This window comes from Theobroma cacao, chromosome 8 (assembly GCF_000208745.1).
Source record: "Theobroma cacao cultivar B97-61/B2 chromosome 8, Criollo_cocoa_genome_V2, whole genome shotgun sequence".
NCBI lineage: Eukaryota > Viridiplantae > Streptophyta > Magnoliopsida > Malvales > Malvaceae > Theobroma > Theobroma cacao.
In genome coordinates, this window is record NC_030857.1 from 16,913,109 (window position 1) to 16,929,291 (window position 16,183).

General features: G+C 29.8%; 1 protein-coding gene and 1 pseudogene across 1 annotated transcript; both read right to left on the reverse strand.

The window, feature by feature from the left end:
• Positions 2,682-4,273, reverse strand: LOC18592982 (transcription repressor MYB6). Its single transcript, XM_007019971.2, is given in 4 exon segments — positions 2,682-2,882; positions 2,885-3,495; positions 3,599-3,728; positions 3,831-4,273. Coding segments are annotated over 4 exon segments (897 nt in total). The 5' UTR covers positions 3,964-4,273; the 3' UTR covers positions 2,682-2,859.
• On the reverse strand, positions 5,393-5,914 carry LOC18592983 (annotated as a pseudogene).

A 16,183-nucleotide genomic window follows, 5' to 3' on the forward strand; every position in this document is an offset into this window, starting at 1 on the left:
TTATATCAAATCAATATATCACGTCAACATTTATAATAACATATCAATTACGTTAATATCATGTGATCTAAAATGATAAATAATATTTTTTATTAATAATAGTTAATTAATTATTAATTATAAAAATTTATTTAATTTAAAATAAAAATATAAAAATTTAATTAAATGTAATAAAAAATAAAAAAATAATTTTTTAAAAATAATTTAAATTTTTTTTAAAAAAAATGATGCTTCGTAGTGCTTGTCGGTTTGACTGATTTCCTAAAGGGTATCATTTTCATATTTTTCATATAATTAGGAACAAGGAATCTTATATGTGAACTTGGTTGAGTCCTTTTCGGTATGGGGCAGCATTGGCATAAGTTAGCTCAAGTGAGTTGGTGGTTTTAGGTGGAAGAGAGACCCGCCATTGCTAGACTGGACCCTCCCTTGAGATACCATACACGTGGTTTATGTTTCAACTCTTTTATATTAAGAACCGTTCTGTATGAGTTGGTAGCTCTACCCACATCCCATGCTGATATTTATTTCCTTGTTTACCTTTTTTGTCATCTAGAGGCTTCTAGAACTTTATACCTTAACCAAACCATGGGTCCCCAACCAACCCTTATTTTTTGTATTCTTAGTATAAGTTTGTGTCAGCTTCATTCTTCTTGCTTTTCCCATTGTATAGAGTTCATGTTTTTTTTTTCATCTAAAGATACCGTGATTAGATTTGATAATTCGCGTTTTCATATTATAACTGTGTCGTGTAAGCAAAAAATATTAATAATTATATAAGTAATATATACAACAAAATCATAACACATGTACTGCTTACAAAATCTGAAAAAGGGTATTGTTTTGAGGGGTAAACTAATGGTGAAAGTCAGATATGTTGATGGTTTTGATGAGAGCTGATTCATGCTGAATATGTTCTTCAACATGCATTGGACACCATCCCAATAATATACACAGGGTGGATGATGCCATTGCCTACCTAGCTATTACTCGGATTGAATGCAAATTCTATCCAATCGAACCCACCGAAAATTCGGTTGCATCTGGTCATTAGGTTGACCACCTTTTTCCATCTCTGGGCAGGGCAGCTCTAGATGATTGGGTTCATGTTTCAGGGAGGCATATGCGCCTAATATTAATATCATCTCCACTAATTTTCCACTTTCCAGCGGCCAAGTTAATTGGGAACATTTCCTTTTAGGTGGAGAACTGCCGCTTCTTTCTCATGACCATTGAGAAGACTTATTATTGAAGATACACGTGAAAATGCACAAGATAAGGGACTTTTAAACTGTTTTTATGTTTAAACTGTCAAAGTGAAACTAACTCGTAAATTCTATTATTTATTTTAAATTATTTTGATTATTATTTATGTGAAGTAGTTTTTTCGTTTATTGTAATTTTTTTCATTATTATTCGTATAACAATGTAAGTAAAATAATTCTCAAAAAATATAAAAAGATAGTAATTAAAATCAAGTATTTACTGTTTACTGTCCCATTTCTTTTTAGAAAATAAAGAAAGAAATTACCAAAAATCTTGAAGGATGAAACAGTCTTTTTAAAGGAATTGTTGTTCCCCGAGGCATATTTGCAGAATGCAATGTCCAGCCAAACCTCAAAACATTGGCTTGTTTCCTTCACCTGTCTCTGTCTCTGCGGTGAGGTTACTTGGCACATCTGTATTAACTTCCTATGCCATTAATTATCATCAAAGGTTCAGACCCAAACCAGTTATCCAACACCAATTATTATTATATTTATAATAATTAATTAAAATCTTCAGATGATCATTATCATTAAACAATTTGTACCCTCACATGGATATCTCTTAAACCACACATTTCATACCAAAACTTGCATGTTGACAGGGATTATTTCTGATTATACAATTAACACCCTTCATGTCTAATTCTTTTCTTCTTATGGCTTTATTCAATTTTTTATATACAAGTCTTCGATTACTGTTACATCAAGGGGGGGAAAAAAGATAAGCAGTAAGCTTCAAAATCCGGTGAGCCACGCATGTTACAAATAAATATACACTTATATAATTGGTGTATGCTTGATCCCATTACAATCGGATTATGTTGTTTCTGTTTGTTGTACGCAAATCAAGTAAAGAAGAAGAATTTAATATCTTTTCTTATGTTGTCTTGTGCCACTATCTTTCTGCAGAGTAAGTTTTGTAAGACTTATCTTTAATGAAAATTTGATTGCAACACACAACAAATATGAGTGAAGTTCATATCGAGAATGCTTAGGTCAAGACTGTACAATTTTATCAATTGAAGCCAATGTTGTTATGATTTCATTAATCTATTCGACTATTTAAATTAAATATGATAACTCTATAAAATATCATTAAATACCATGAACTTTTTGGCACATATTAAATGACATGATAATTAACCACAAATAGTTGCTGAACCAGAAAAGTATAATTGTAAAAATTTGGAAACACCCAAATTTTATCTTTTGCCCTTTTTGGAATATTGGGAAAGGCTGTAAAAGTTATCTGAAGTCTAGTTCATTGTCTGTTCATGGATCCAACAAATAAAAATTATGAGCAAGGGTCCATTCTGATCAACAGACATATATGCTGGTGAGATTATGTTCACTAAACCAATAAAACAAATCAAAAGAATCCAAAAGCATTGAATAATTTTGCAGAGAGAGCAGTAATCAATGGTGTTTTTCCTCTTCTAGATGGGATGGATAGCAAACATCTTGTTCTTTGAAATTAGCTGTGATTACAGAAGGCAGGTGAAAGATAGTAATTAAGCATTTATATCAAAGTTCTAAAAGAAGAACAAATAAATAATAGTATTGACCCTATGAATCCAAAGGTCTACAATATCTATAGAACCCATTTGTATTTTGGCAGCTCCTACAAATTTCATTTCTTTGAAACCCTAATTGCCAACACAAACAGACAGCCTTTGCCACCATAGCTTGTCCAAGGAACTGGTAATTGTGATTATCTAGCTGTGGTTTGGACTCGGCAGAGTTGGCACTGGAAACCCGAGTAGAGTCCTTGCCAGCAGAACTAATCCCAATTGAAAGCTCCAAATTTAACTCTTGCCCATGACTTGGATACTTGTCCTTGTGTTGTTGTTGTTGGCGGTGGTGTAGATGTTGTTGTAGTTCTTCGTCTGTAGTCGTGCCACTGCTGGTACAGTTGCCTTCTTCAAGAGACTCTGCCTTGGCCTTAACTTGAAATTCACTGTATTTAAAATCCAGAGATGGGGTTGTAATGAAGTTGGCTTTTCCAACTTTGGGTGCGTTTCTGAAATCCAATTCAGCGGGGGATGTTGCTGTGGCTGTGGCTGTGGCTTTGGCCGTGTTGTTTGTTGTATTGGCAGTTTCATTCAAAGAACGATGAGTTTGCGGATCAATTCCTCTACTTATAAGCTTTCTTTTGATGTGTGTGTTCCAGTAGTTCTTGATCTCGTTATCTGTTCTTCCTGGTAGTCTTCCAGCGATTAAAGACCATCTGCCAATAGATTCAAGAACAGGGAAACCTGTCAGACATGATGAAATTGAAAAAGATGCAAAAGTATCTGTCCTTGTAAAAAAAGTTAAAAAGGAGCACTTACTTGTTTCCGAGTAAACTGTGAAGTTTGATGATAAGTTCATCTTCCTCTTCAGTGAAATTCCCTCTCTTAAGATCAGGCCTCAAGTAGTTTATCCATCTTAATCTGCAACTCTTACCACATCTAAGCAGCCCTGTACAGATAATTCAGGAAAACCAAATTACCAACAAGAAAGAAAGGAGAAGAAGACGATGATGAAAGAATTATAAAGTGAAAGTTTGGTAAGGGAAGATACCGGCAGCTTTGGGGAGGGAACGCCAGCAACCTTCACCATGGACACGTATGTAATCAATGAGGCGCTGGTCTTCCTCTTTGGTCCAGGCGCCTTTGTTAGTATGTGCTTTTTCGCAGCAGGGTGATCGTCCCATGAAATCAAATCCTTGTTGAATCAATCAGAGGGCAGTTTGATGGATGCCAGATGTACTAGATTCTAGAGAAGAACTTGGCAAAAGGATTGGGATATATGGGATTCAGAAACTAGTACTAGGCAAACAGATAAGTTGGGTTGTGATTTATATGTGGATGTGTGTTTTTGTTGTGTTCCTGTTTGAAAACTGATGGGAAGATGTAATAATTATTTGAGAGAGAGCGAGAGAGAGAGAGAGGGGGAGTTCTTTGTTGAAAGGAGTGGGAAGAGAGGATTTATACATGGAGAGAAAGCAGGGAGGAGCCAATAGACTCGATGTATATGAGGAGGGGAGTGGGGGTGGGATTTGACCAAGTTGGTAAGAAAGACAAGTGGTTAGAGATAGGGCTGGATTTGGTAGGTAGCTCTACTTTTACGTCAGATTCATATTTTTTAGGCTGTCTTTCTTTTCGTTTTGTGGGCTCTCTCTTTATGTGGACCAACTTACCATCTTTCAAAATCCAAATGCTTCTTCCAATTCCAAGGTGTTTCTACACACAACCAATCACTCTCCTCACCACCCCATCATCATCATCATGGCATGGAAAAGCTGGCCATTTCCCCACATGGAATTTTCTGTGGGCTCACCCCATTCCTTTAGGCGAACCTTTTTACCTGCTAATCTTCTTGTTGGCTTAACTCTTACCTAAACATCGGATCCCCCACATGGGCTTCACGCACCAGCGTTCCATTGATTGAATAGCAGAATGAACCTTTTGAGGTATATGATGTCAAATGGGCAACATTACCATTGAATTCAATCCAAACATCTCCAGTCAGCACAACAGTGTATCCTTGGAACCCATTGTCGTTTCACAATAAACTCTAGACCCTGTGGGGTTTTTCTTTTTTTTTTTAACAGGAAGGGACAGTTTATTGAATTTATTTCAAATTCCAATTTTGACTAGAACTTTTATGAAATTGGGGTCTTCCCTTAGTATTTTGTCCTAGATTTGAATTCTTCCCACTTTTCATTCTTCATCTGGTTGCTTTAGTATCCCTACCTACTCAAGTAGTTATCAACAGAACTAGGTTATTATACTTCTAGAAGCAGCTACAAGGACTCAAATTTGTCAAAAATCTCTTACCTTAATCACAAGGATTTTGCGCATTTGAAATATTACCCATCAAGGAGATCTTGCCTTGATTATGATAAAGATGGAAGTTATAAAATCTTCATATTCTAAATTCAAGTCTCATTTTATGATAACATATTTGAATCAACATTGTTGTAATTATTGTCAATATTGTCGCACCCGAGCATATGGTTTATTAATTAATGTTTGATCTCTTCTCTAAAAAACAACAAATTTCCCCTCTCTCAATTATAAAAAAAAAAAAAAACTATTGTTAATATTGTCTCACCAGGACATTGAGTCTACAAAGGATTTTTAAGACAGCAGACTTAAATCGACATTATTGTAACCATCGTCAGTACTAATCATCAGGGCATTTTTGTTCATTCGTTCAACACGGAGCTTGTTGATAGGCCTTGAATGACTTCGTCTCCTCTGTGACCTTCACAAGCTCAACAGAAGGCTTCTTGGACTTTTGCATTTGCAAGCGCCTCAGCAGTAGAATCACCAGCCTTAAACTTGCGAGCACGTCTTGGGAAGACAACTAGTTTGGCCTTGTATGTCTTAAGCCTCTGAACATTGGCTTGAAGACCCTCAAGTGATCGGTTCTAACGGCGGTGATCAACTGCAACACCGATGGTAGGTGCACGTTTCTTTGAAATACCAGCAGCTTTAAGCTCTTCAAGAGTGAAACCCTTGCCAGCTCTCAAACTCCATGTTGTACTTCAAAGCCTGGCCATGAACAATTGGGCGAAGGGGTCCAGAAGTTGGCTTTGGAAAGATCCTTACTGCCTTCTTTTGCCTCGCACATTGAATTCTTCGAGTTAATCTCCTCATTCAGTGTCTCTAATTTGACGAGATTTTCACTTCACTTGGCTGTCTCATCAATTCATTTTTAATTAATCATACTGATCTTATGTTTAATAATTTTGTACAATCAAGATGAAAATTGCTATTATGAACTCCATCCTATCGTTTTCATTAGGAAAACTAATGACAAAACACTACCATGTATTATTTCAATAAATGACAATTAGTATTATTTAGTATAATTTACATCTTCATTATATTTTATTATTGAATTAATGTTTTCAATCAGTATTAAATAAATAATAGATTCATTAATGTTATACATATTATTTATGAATATAATATTAACTAAATAATAAAATATATTATTTTTATATATAAACACACCCCAAGTGTATTCTCATGTCCAACCAAAAACAAAGCCACAGAAAGCGAAAAGATTGGGCCTATTTCCTAACCTTGGATGGCTACACCGTATCTTATTGCCATGCAATCCTCTGTTGGGCCGATCTTTTGCTTCTGCTGATTGTTTTGACCAAAGCCATTGCGGAAACAAAAGCGACTATTTCCCAACCACAAAGCCATTTTTAGCCACGGTATTTTATATTAGTCAAAATATTTCATAGGTTTCACTACTATAAGTTTTCGTCAATTTAGTCCTTACATTAGTCAAATGTTGTTACTTTTGTTATTTTGTAATCGATTCTGAGAATAGACAGGGTTAGTAGTGTGAACATAGGGGTATCTATGTGTAATTTTAAGGTAAAGAGATTTAATTCACGAAAAAACTTGTGCAGGGAAATCTATGGGTTTAATACTTTTTGACTTGCAACAAAAAAAAAGTGATTGTATATATGCCAACTTCCAATGGGTAACAAAGAAATTAATTTGGTATAGTATTTGAAAAAGTTTTTAAATTATTTAAAAATTTGAATAAATTTTTATTTTTTTATTAAATTTAATCAAGTCTCTATATTTTTATTTTGAATCAAATAAATTCTTATAATTAATAATTAATTAATTATCATTAATCAAAATATCATTTATCATTTTATATCTGTATAACGTCAATATAGAAGATGAAAATGACATGTAGTTATATCATTATGCAACATCAACATGTTACGTTATTATCCATTATGACATATCAACATATCACGATAACGTCACATCTCATAAAATAACAAATAACATTATAATTAATAATAATTAATCAACTATTAACTATAAAAGTTTATTTCGTTCATAAAAATTAAAATTTATTTAAATTTTTAAAATAATTTAAAATTTATTTTTCTGAAATATTTAATACTTATGTTACATCTAATGCACAAGTTAACATTTTTTTGACGTACAACAGAAAACACGTGCCAACTTCAAATGGGTAACAACCACAAACCAATTTTTAATTTTTAATTTCTTTGACTTTTTGATTCAAAGCCAGATGCGGAAAAAGAACTCCACAAAGATCAAGGCATTTAACTTTGCATTCTAATTGTGTGAAAAGATCTTTTACTCTTTTGACTTTTAAATGCTTAATTCATTTTGTTTATAAACAGTTAATGTTGCCTATTCCAATGTAAACACACTTTCTAGTTCTAACCGTTGCAACTTTTTGTCTTCGTTTTCACCCCGGATTGTGCTTCAGGCTATTTGGTCCTGGTTTTCCTTCGATTAGTCCTAGGTAAAATATTTTGATTCTTTCAAATTTTAATCATAATTTTATATGAATATATTGATATTTAAAATAAATAATCTATTTCAAAAGAATATCTTTCGTAAGACACATAAATTCATACTTCAATCAATTATTGATGTTATCATTAGTTAGATGATGTAATATATTTCTTAAATAATTTTACCGTTCATGAATATTAAAAATTAACATACTATATAAACTATAATTTTTTATTTTTAAAATCCTTTTTTTTCTTATTCCAAAAAAAATTCTCTCTACCTTTTACCAACCATCTTGCTGTCAAAGGGGAGCCTAGGGGAGTATCGTCTAGCTAGACAAGAGTGCGCTCCCCCTTCACCAAGGAGTGTAAAGATTGCACTCCCTCTCGAGAGAACTAGTTGGATTTAGCATTCCACTGCCATATTTAGCCGCGGGTGGTTGGTCGGCATAAAAAAGCATCGTCGACCGATCCGAGAAAAAGGAAAATAGTGAAAAAAAGAGAAAAAAAATAAGATATTTTAGACATTTCATATTTACTAGTTAACATCATTTATACATTTGAGACAGATTATTCATTTCAAATACTAATGAACTCACGTAAAATTATAACTAAAACTTAAAAGATCAAGATATTTTATCCTTTTGTCTTTACTTTTCAATTTATTTGGTTTCTTAGTTTTAGTAATTTAATAGCTTTCCTTTTTTTTTTCTTAAAAAATGAGATTGTTGGCATTGTATTTTTAAAATGAAAAATTATGTCTCTTCATACGAAAAGTTATATTTTTTCATATAAAAAGTTGTGATTATTGAAAAGACACATCAATTGAAATGTTATGTCACATATTGTAACTATTAGATGGTTGGTAGTTTTTCATATTAAAAGCTACGTCTCGATAAAGTGATATTTGGAAAAATACCTTTAAATTCAAAAATTATAACACCACTATTCAAAAGTTATGATATGAAAAGTTTTTTTTTTATATTGTTATTTAAAGGTTATGTCTTATAGTATGAATGATTATCCTTTTATAAGATAATTATTAGAACAATATCTTTAATCAAAGGTTATGTCTTATAACATGCAAATGTGTGCTTAAGACATAGATGTACCTTCATGAAAAAATTGTGTCCTTAAAGAAGAAATACTTGTAAATCTATATAAAAGATTTGTTAGCAACCATTTTGATACACAACAAAAAACAAGATAAGAGCAATAAAACAAAACAAAAGAAGTGATATGTTTTGAATAATTTTTTTAAAAAAATTATAAACACTTTGAGTTCCCATCATTTAGTAAAAGTGTTCAAATCTTTATAATCTACTTGTTGCAAAAAGTAGACTTAAAAGTCAAACAATTTTGCAACCCTCGAGTGTGTCTAATGATCTATTCTCGTAAATACAAGATAAAATTAGACGTTGACTTCATTGTATCCTTTAAGGCTATTTGTATAATTTTCTTTTTGCATACCAAATGGTAGAGTGAAATAAGTCTTAAAATAATGTCTACAAAATCATGTCTTAAAGTTAATTTTACTGGTTCTCTTTGAATTCCAACTAAACTCTATTTGCACTAACAATTGCCTCTATTTTTTTATTTTAAGATCAAGAGAAAGTTCAGTTCTTAGCTTAATTGCGTTTTAAAAAATTATTATCTTTGATTTTAAGATAAAGAGAACGTTCAGTGTTTAGGAAGTGATTTTAACATTGTGAAGAATCTGTACGAGAGGAGAGGATAGGAAGCTACTCAAACAATAAATTGATGGATTAATTGGGCAAATTCATTAATAGTGTTAAGGTGGTAGATCTTCCAATGGTGGAAGACACATTTTTTTTTTTGTGTAATAATACACATAGGTCATTTTTTGGTGTATTGTTTCAATAAATGACAATTAGTGTTATTAAGTATAATTTACATCTTCATTATATTTTATTATTGAATTAATATTTTCAATTAGTATTAAATAAATAATAGATTCATTAATGTTATACATAATATTTATGAATATAATATTAAATAAATAAATAAAATATATTATTTTTCTATATTTACAAACCCCAAGTGTACTCTCATTTTCAACCAAAAACAAAGCCACATAAGGGGAAAAGATTGGGCCTATTTCCTAACCTTGGATGGCTACACCGTATCTTATGACCATACAATCCTCTGTTTGGGCCGATCGTTTGCTTCTACTGATTGTTTTGACCAAAGCCGTTGCGGAAACAAAAGAGACTATTTCCCAAGCACGAAGCCATTTTTAGCTACGGTATTTTATATTAGTCAAAATATTTCATAGGTCTATGTACTGTAAGTTTTTTGTCAATTTAATCTTTATGTTAGTCAAATGTTGTTTTTTTGACATAACAAAGTCAAATGATTTGTGGTTCTTTTGTTATCTTGAAATCGATGTTGAGAATAGGCAAGATTAGTAGTGTGAATATAGAGATATGCATGTGTAATTTTAAGATAAAGAGATTAAATTGATGAAAAACTTGTAGTTCGAGAATCAAAAAACATGTAATTGTGTATATGTCAACTTCCGATGGGTAACGATCAGAAATCAATTTGGTATAGTATTTGAAAAAGTTTTTGAATTATTTAAAAATTTTGAATAAGTTTTTTATTTTTTATTATATTTAATCAAGTTTTTATATTTTTATTTTGAATCAAATAAAATTTTATAATTAATAATTAACTAATTATCATTACTATTAAAAAAAATTAACTAATCATCATTAATAAAAATATTACTTATCTTGTCATTTTATATCCGTATAACGATAACATGAAGGATGAAAATGGCACCTAATTATGTTATTATGCAATATCAGTATATCACATTATTATCTATTATAGCATATCAACATATCAACATATCACGATAACGTCACATCACAAAAATAACAAATAATATTATAATTAATAATTAATTAACTATTAGTTATAACAGTTTATTTAACTCATAAAAATTAAAATTTATTTGAATTTTAAAAATAATTTAAATTTTATTTTTCTGAAATATTTATACTTATGTTACATCTAATGCACAAGTTAACATTTTTTTTGACGTGCAACAGAAAACATGTGCCAACTCCCAATAGGTAACAACCACAAACCAATTTTTAATTTTTAATTTCTTTGACTTTTGGGTTCAAAGCCAGATGTGGAAAAGGAGCTCCAAAACGGCCAAGGCATTTAACTTTGAAATGATCGTTTACTCTTTTGACTTTTAAATGCTTAATTCATTTTGTTTATAAACAGTTAAGGCTGCCTATTCCAATGTAAACACAATTTCTAGTTCTAACCGTCGCAACTTTTTGCCTCGGTTTTCACCCCGGATTGTGCTTCAGGCAATTTGGTCCTGGTTTTCCTTTCGTTTAGTCCTAGGTAAAATATTTTTATTTTTTAAAATTTTAATCATAATTTTACGTAAATTTATTAATATTTAAAATAAATAATCTATTTTAAAAGAATATATTTTACTAGACATATAAGTTCAGTTTTCAATCAACTATTAACTGACGTTTAATATTTTACAATATAATATTATTACAGGTAATGTGATCGCAAAGAAAATAATATTACAGTGTTTTGTATATAAATAAAATAATAATTAAAATGTAAAAAATATAACATTACAGTATTTAGTTTATAAGTACTTTATTGAGAATATAATGTTAATTTTTAAAATTACCCCTATTTATTAAAATACAAGTTTAATATATTTATATTTTTTATTGTTAATTTTTATATAATATCACTTATTAAATATATTTTTAATGTCATGTATTTTATTTTTATTTATTATTATAATCTTATATATATATTTTTATTTTTTAATATAATTTGTTATATTACATATTTTATTTTAATTTTTTTTATTTTATTTTATTTTAATTCTAATTCTTATATTATATATTTTATTTTAATTATAACATTACAAAATATTTTTAATAAAGTAATAAAATTAAATAGTAAAAATATCTTTAATAACGTTGCAACGTACAATGTGATGTGATTGCTTTGATTTTAGACTACAATTACATTACATCTCTTAGCTGTACAGTCGTCTGTTGCAAAACAAATATTATAATATAATTTAATTATATATATTGCAGGGAATGTGCTCCTATTTTTCTCACACCAAATGTTACCTTAATGTTATTATTAGTTAGACGATGTGGTAATATTTTTTGAATAATTTTACCGTTCATGAATTTATAAAATTATTATACTATAAAAGTTATAATTTTTTATTTTTAAAATCTTTTTATCTCCTATTCCAAAAAAAAATTCTTTGTATCTTTTTCTCTCTCCAACTGACCACCTTGCTGTCAAAGGGGAGCATCAGCTAGCTAGAAGGGAGTGCACTCCCCCTCTCCCAAGGAGCATAAAGATTGCGCTCCCTCTGGGGAGAACCCAGCAAATCTGGCATTCCACTGCCATATTTGGTCGCAGGGTGGCTGGTCGGCATAAAAAAGCATCGTCAACCAACTTGAGAAAAAGGAAATAGTGAAAGAGGAAAGAAAGAAATAAAGTATTTTAGATATTTTATGTTTACTTGTTAACATCGTTTATACATTTGAGATGAACTATTTATTTTGAATATTAATAGATTTATGTGAAATTATGACTAAAATTTAGCAGATCAAGATATTTTACTTTTCAATCTTTGCTTTCCAATTTATTTTATTTTTTTTGGAATGTGCATTCCAATTTATTTGGTTTCTTAGTTTTAGTCATTTTAATAGCTTTCCTTTTTTAATACTCTTCAAGAGTGAAACCCTTGCCAGCTTTCAAACTCCATGTTGTACTTCAAAGCCTGGCCATGAACAATTGGGCGAAGAGGTCCAGAAGTTGGCCTTGGAAAGATCCTTATTGCCTTCTTTTGCCTTGGAAAGTATAATTTACATCTTCATTATATTTTATTATTGAATTAATGTTTTCAATTAGTATTAAATAAATAATAGATTCATTAATGTTATACATATTATCTATTAATATAATATTAACTAAATAATAAAGTATATTATATATATATAGAGACCCCAGGTGTACTCCCATGTTCAACCAAAAACAAAGCCACAGAAGGGGAAAAGATTGGGCCTATTTCCTAACCTTGGATGGCTACACCGTATCTTATGGCCATACAATCCTCTGTTGGGCCGGCCGCTTGCTTCTACTGATTGTTTTGACCAAAGGCATTCCGGAAACAAAAGAGACTATTTTCCCACCACGAAGCCATTTTTAGCCACGGTATTTTATATTAGTCACAATATTTCATAGGTCTATGTACTATAAATTTTTCATCAATTTAATCCTTATGTTAGTCAAATGTTGTTATTTTGACATAAAAAAGTCAACTGATTTGTGGTTCTTTTGTTATTTTGTAATCGCTGTTGAGAATAAGCACGGTTAATAGTGTGAATATGGGAGTATGTATGTGTAATTCTAAAGTAAAGAGATTAAATTGACGAAAAACTTATAGAATGAGAATCTATGTATTTGACATTTGTTGACTTGCAACAAAAAAACATATGATTGTATATATGCCAACTTCCGATGGGTCACGATCAGAAATCAATTTGGTATAGTATTTGAAAAAGTTTTTGAATTATTTAAAAATTTTGAATACATTTTTAGTTTTTATTATATTTAATCAAGTTTTTATATTTTTATTTTGAATCAAATAAATTTTTATGATTAATAATTAACTAATTATCATTAATCAAAATACTATTTATCATTTTACATCCGTATAACGATAGCATGGAAAATGAAAATGACATGTAATTATATAATTATGCAACATTAACATATCACGTCATTATTTATTGTAATATATCAATATGTCATAATAACGTTACATCGCATAAAATAACAAATGATATTATAACTAATAATAATTAGTCAATTATGAGTTATAAAAATTTATTTAGCTCATAAAAATTAAAATTCATTTGAATTTTAAAATAGTTTAAAATTTGTTTTTTGAAATATTTATACTTATTTTACATCTAGTGCACAAGTTAACATTTTTTTGACGTGCAACAGAAAACATGTGCCAACTTCCAATGGGTAACAATCACAAACCAATTTTTAATTTTTAATTTCTTTGACTTTGGGATTGAAAGCCAGATGAGGAAAAAGAATTCCAAAACGGCCAAGGCATTTAACTTTGCATTCTAATGGTCTTTTTTTCTTTTGACTTTTAAATGCTTAATTCATTTTGATTATAAATAGTTTATGCTGCCGATTCCAATGTAAACACACTTTCTAGTTCTAACTGTTGCAGCTTTTTGCCTTGGTTTTCACCCCGAATTGTGCTTCAGGCAATTTGGTCCTGGTTTTCCTTCGTTTGGTCATAGGTAATATATTTTGATTCTTTTAAATTTTAATCATAATTTCACCCCAAATACGTTAATATTTGAAATAAATAATTTATTTTAAAAGAATATTATTTATTAGACACATAAATTCAACTTTCAGTCAATTATTAATGTTATTATTAATTAGATGATGTGGTAATATTTATTGAATAATTTTACTTTTTATTAATTTTAAATATTAACATACTACATAAGCTATAATTTTTTATTTTAAAAATCTTGTTATCTCTTATGCAAAAAAAAAAAAAATTCTCTCTACCTTTTTCTCTCGCCAACAGACCACCTTGCTGTCAGAGGGGAGCCTAGGGGAGCATTGGCCAGCTGGAAGGGAATGCGCTCCCCCTCCCCATGGAGCGTAAAGATTGCGCTCCCTCAGGGGAGAATTGGCCGGATTTGGCATTCCACTGCCATATTTGCCCACAGGGTGGCTAGTTTGTGTAAAAGAATGTCGTCAGCCGACTTGAAAAAAAAGAAAACAGTGAAAAAGAGGAAAGAAAGAAATAAGGTATTTTAGATATTTTATTTTTATTTGTTAATGCGTTTAAACATTTGAAATGGATTGCCCATTTCAAATATTAATTGACTTACGTGAAATTATGACTAAAATTTAAAGGATCAAAATATTTTACCCTTTAGTCTTTGCTTCCCAATGTATTTGGTTTCTTAGTTTTAGTAATTTTAATAGCTTTTTTTTTCTTCGAAAATGAAATAATAGTCATTGTATTTTTAAAATGAAAAATTATGTCTCTTCATATAAAAAGTTATATTTTTTCATATAAAAAATTATGATTATTGAAAAGACATATCAATTGAAATGTTATGTCGCATATTGTAACTATTAGATAGTTGGTGGTTTTTCATATTAAACGTTACGTCTCTCGATAAAGTAATATTTGAAAAAATATTTTTAAATTCAAATGTTATAACACTACTATTCAAAAGTTATGATATCAAAAGTTATTTTTTTATATTATTGCTTAAAGATTATGTTTTGTAGAATAAATAGTTGTCCTTTTATAAGATAATTATTGAAACAATATCTTTAATCAAAGGTTATGTCTTATAATTAAAGGTGTGTTTAAGATATAATTGTACCTTAATGAAAAGATTGTGTCTTTAAAAAGGAAATACTTGTAAGTTTATATACAAGATTTGTTAGCAACCGTTTTGATACACAACAAAAAGCAAGACAAGACAAAAAAAAAAAACAAAACCAAAAGAAGTGATATGTTTTGAAAAAATTTTTTAAAAAAATTATAAGCATGTTGAATTCTCATCATTTAGTAAAAGTGTTCAAATCCTTATAATTTACTTGCTGTAGAAAGTAGACTTAAAAACTAAATAACTTTACAACCCTGAAGTGTATCTAATGGTTTATTCTCGTAAATGAAAGATAAAGTTAGATATTAACTTTATTGTATCCTTAAGGTTATTTGCATAATTTTTCTTTTACATACCGAATAGTAGAGCGAAATAAGTCTTAAAATACTGTCTACAAAATCATGTCTTGAAGTTAATTTTATTAGTTTTCTATGAATTCCAACTAAACTCTATTTGTACTAAAAATTGCCTTTATTTTTTGACTTAAAGATCAAGAGAAAGTCCAGTTCTTAGCTTAATTGTGTTTCAAAAAATTATTATCTTTGATTTAAAGATAAAGAGAGCATCTAGTGTTTAGGAAGTGATTTTAGCATTAAGAAGAACCTGTAAGAGAAGAGAGGATAAGCAACTACTCAAACAATAAATCGATGGACTAGTTTGGCAAATTCATTAATAATGTTAAGGTGGCAGAATTAGTTTGGCAAATCCTTAATGAAGAGATTGCTAAACTTTTTGAAACCATTTTCAACCAAAAAAAATATTGTTGTCAAATTAAAGGAGTTTAATTACCCTTCAAAACGCTTTCATAGCAAAAGTGTTAACAATTTGGAGAGATTTTTTACCCAAATCGAAACTTGGGAGACAATTTTAAAAAACGATGATGATGACAATAAAGTTCCAAGACCAGATGATTTAAATCTCATTTTTTTCGGTAATCAATGGGTTAATATCATAAGGTGGAGTAATGAATTTTATACACAAGTTTTATAGTTCTTGCTCTTTCCATGAATGCATTAATGTATCTTTAATTCCTTACCCACCAATTTTTTTTTAATTTTTGTATTTTCATATTTTGTAATATACTTGTGTTTTTGTTTTGAATTTTATTTTAGAATTATTACAATGTGGCC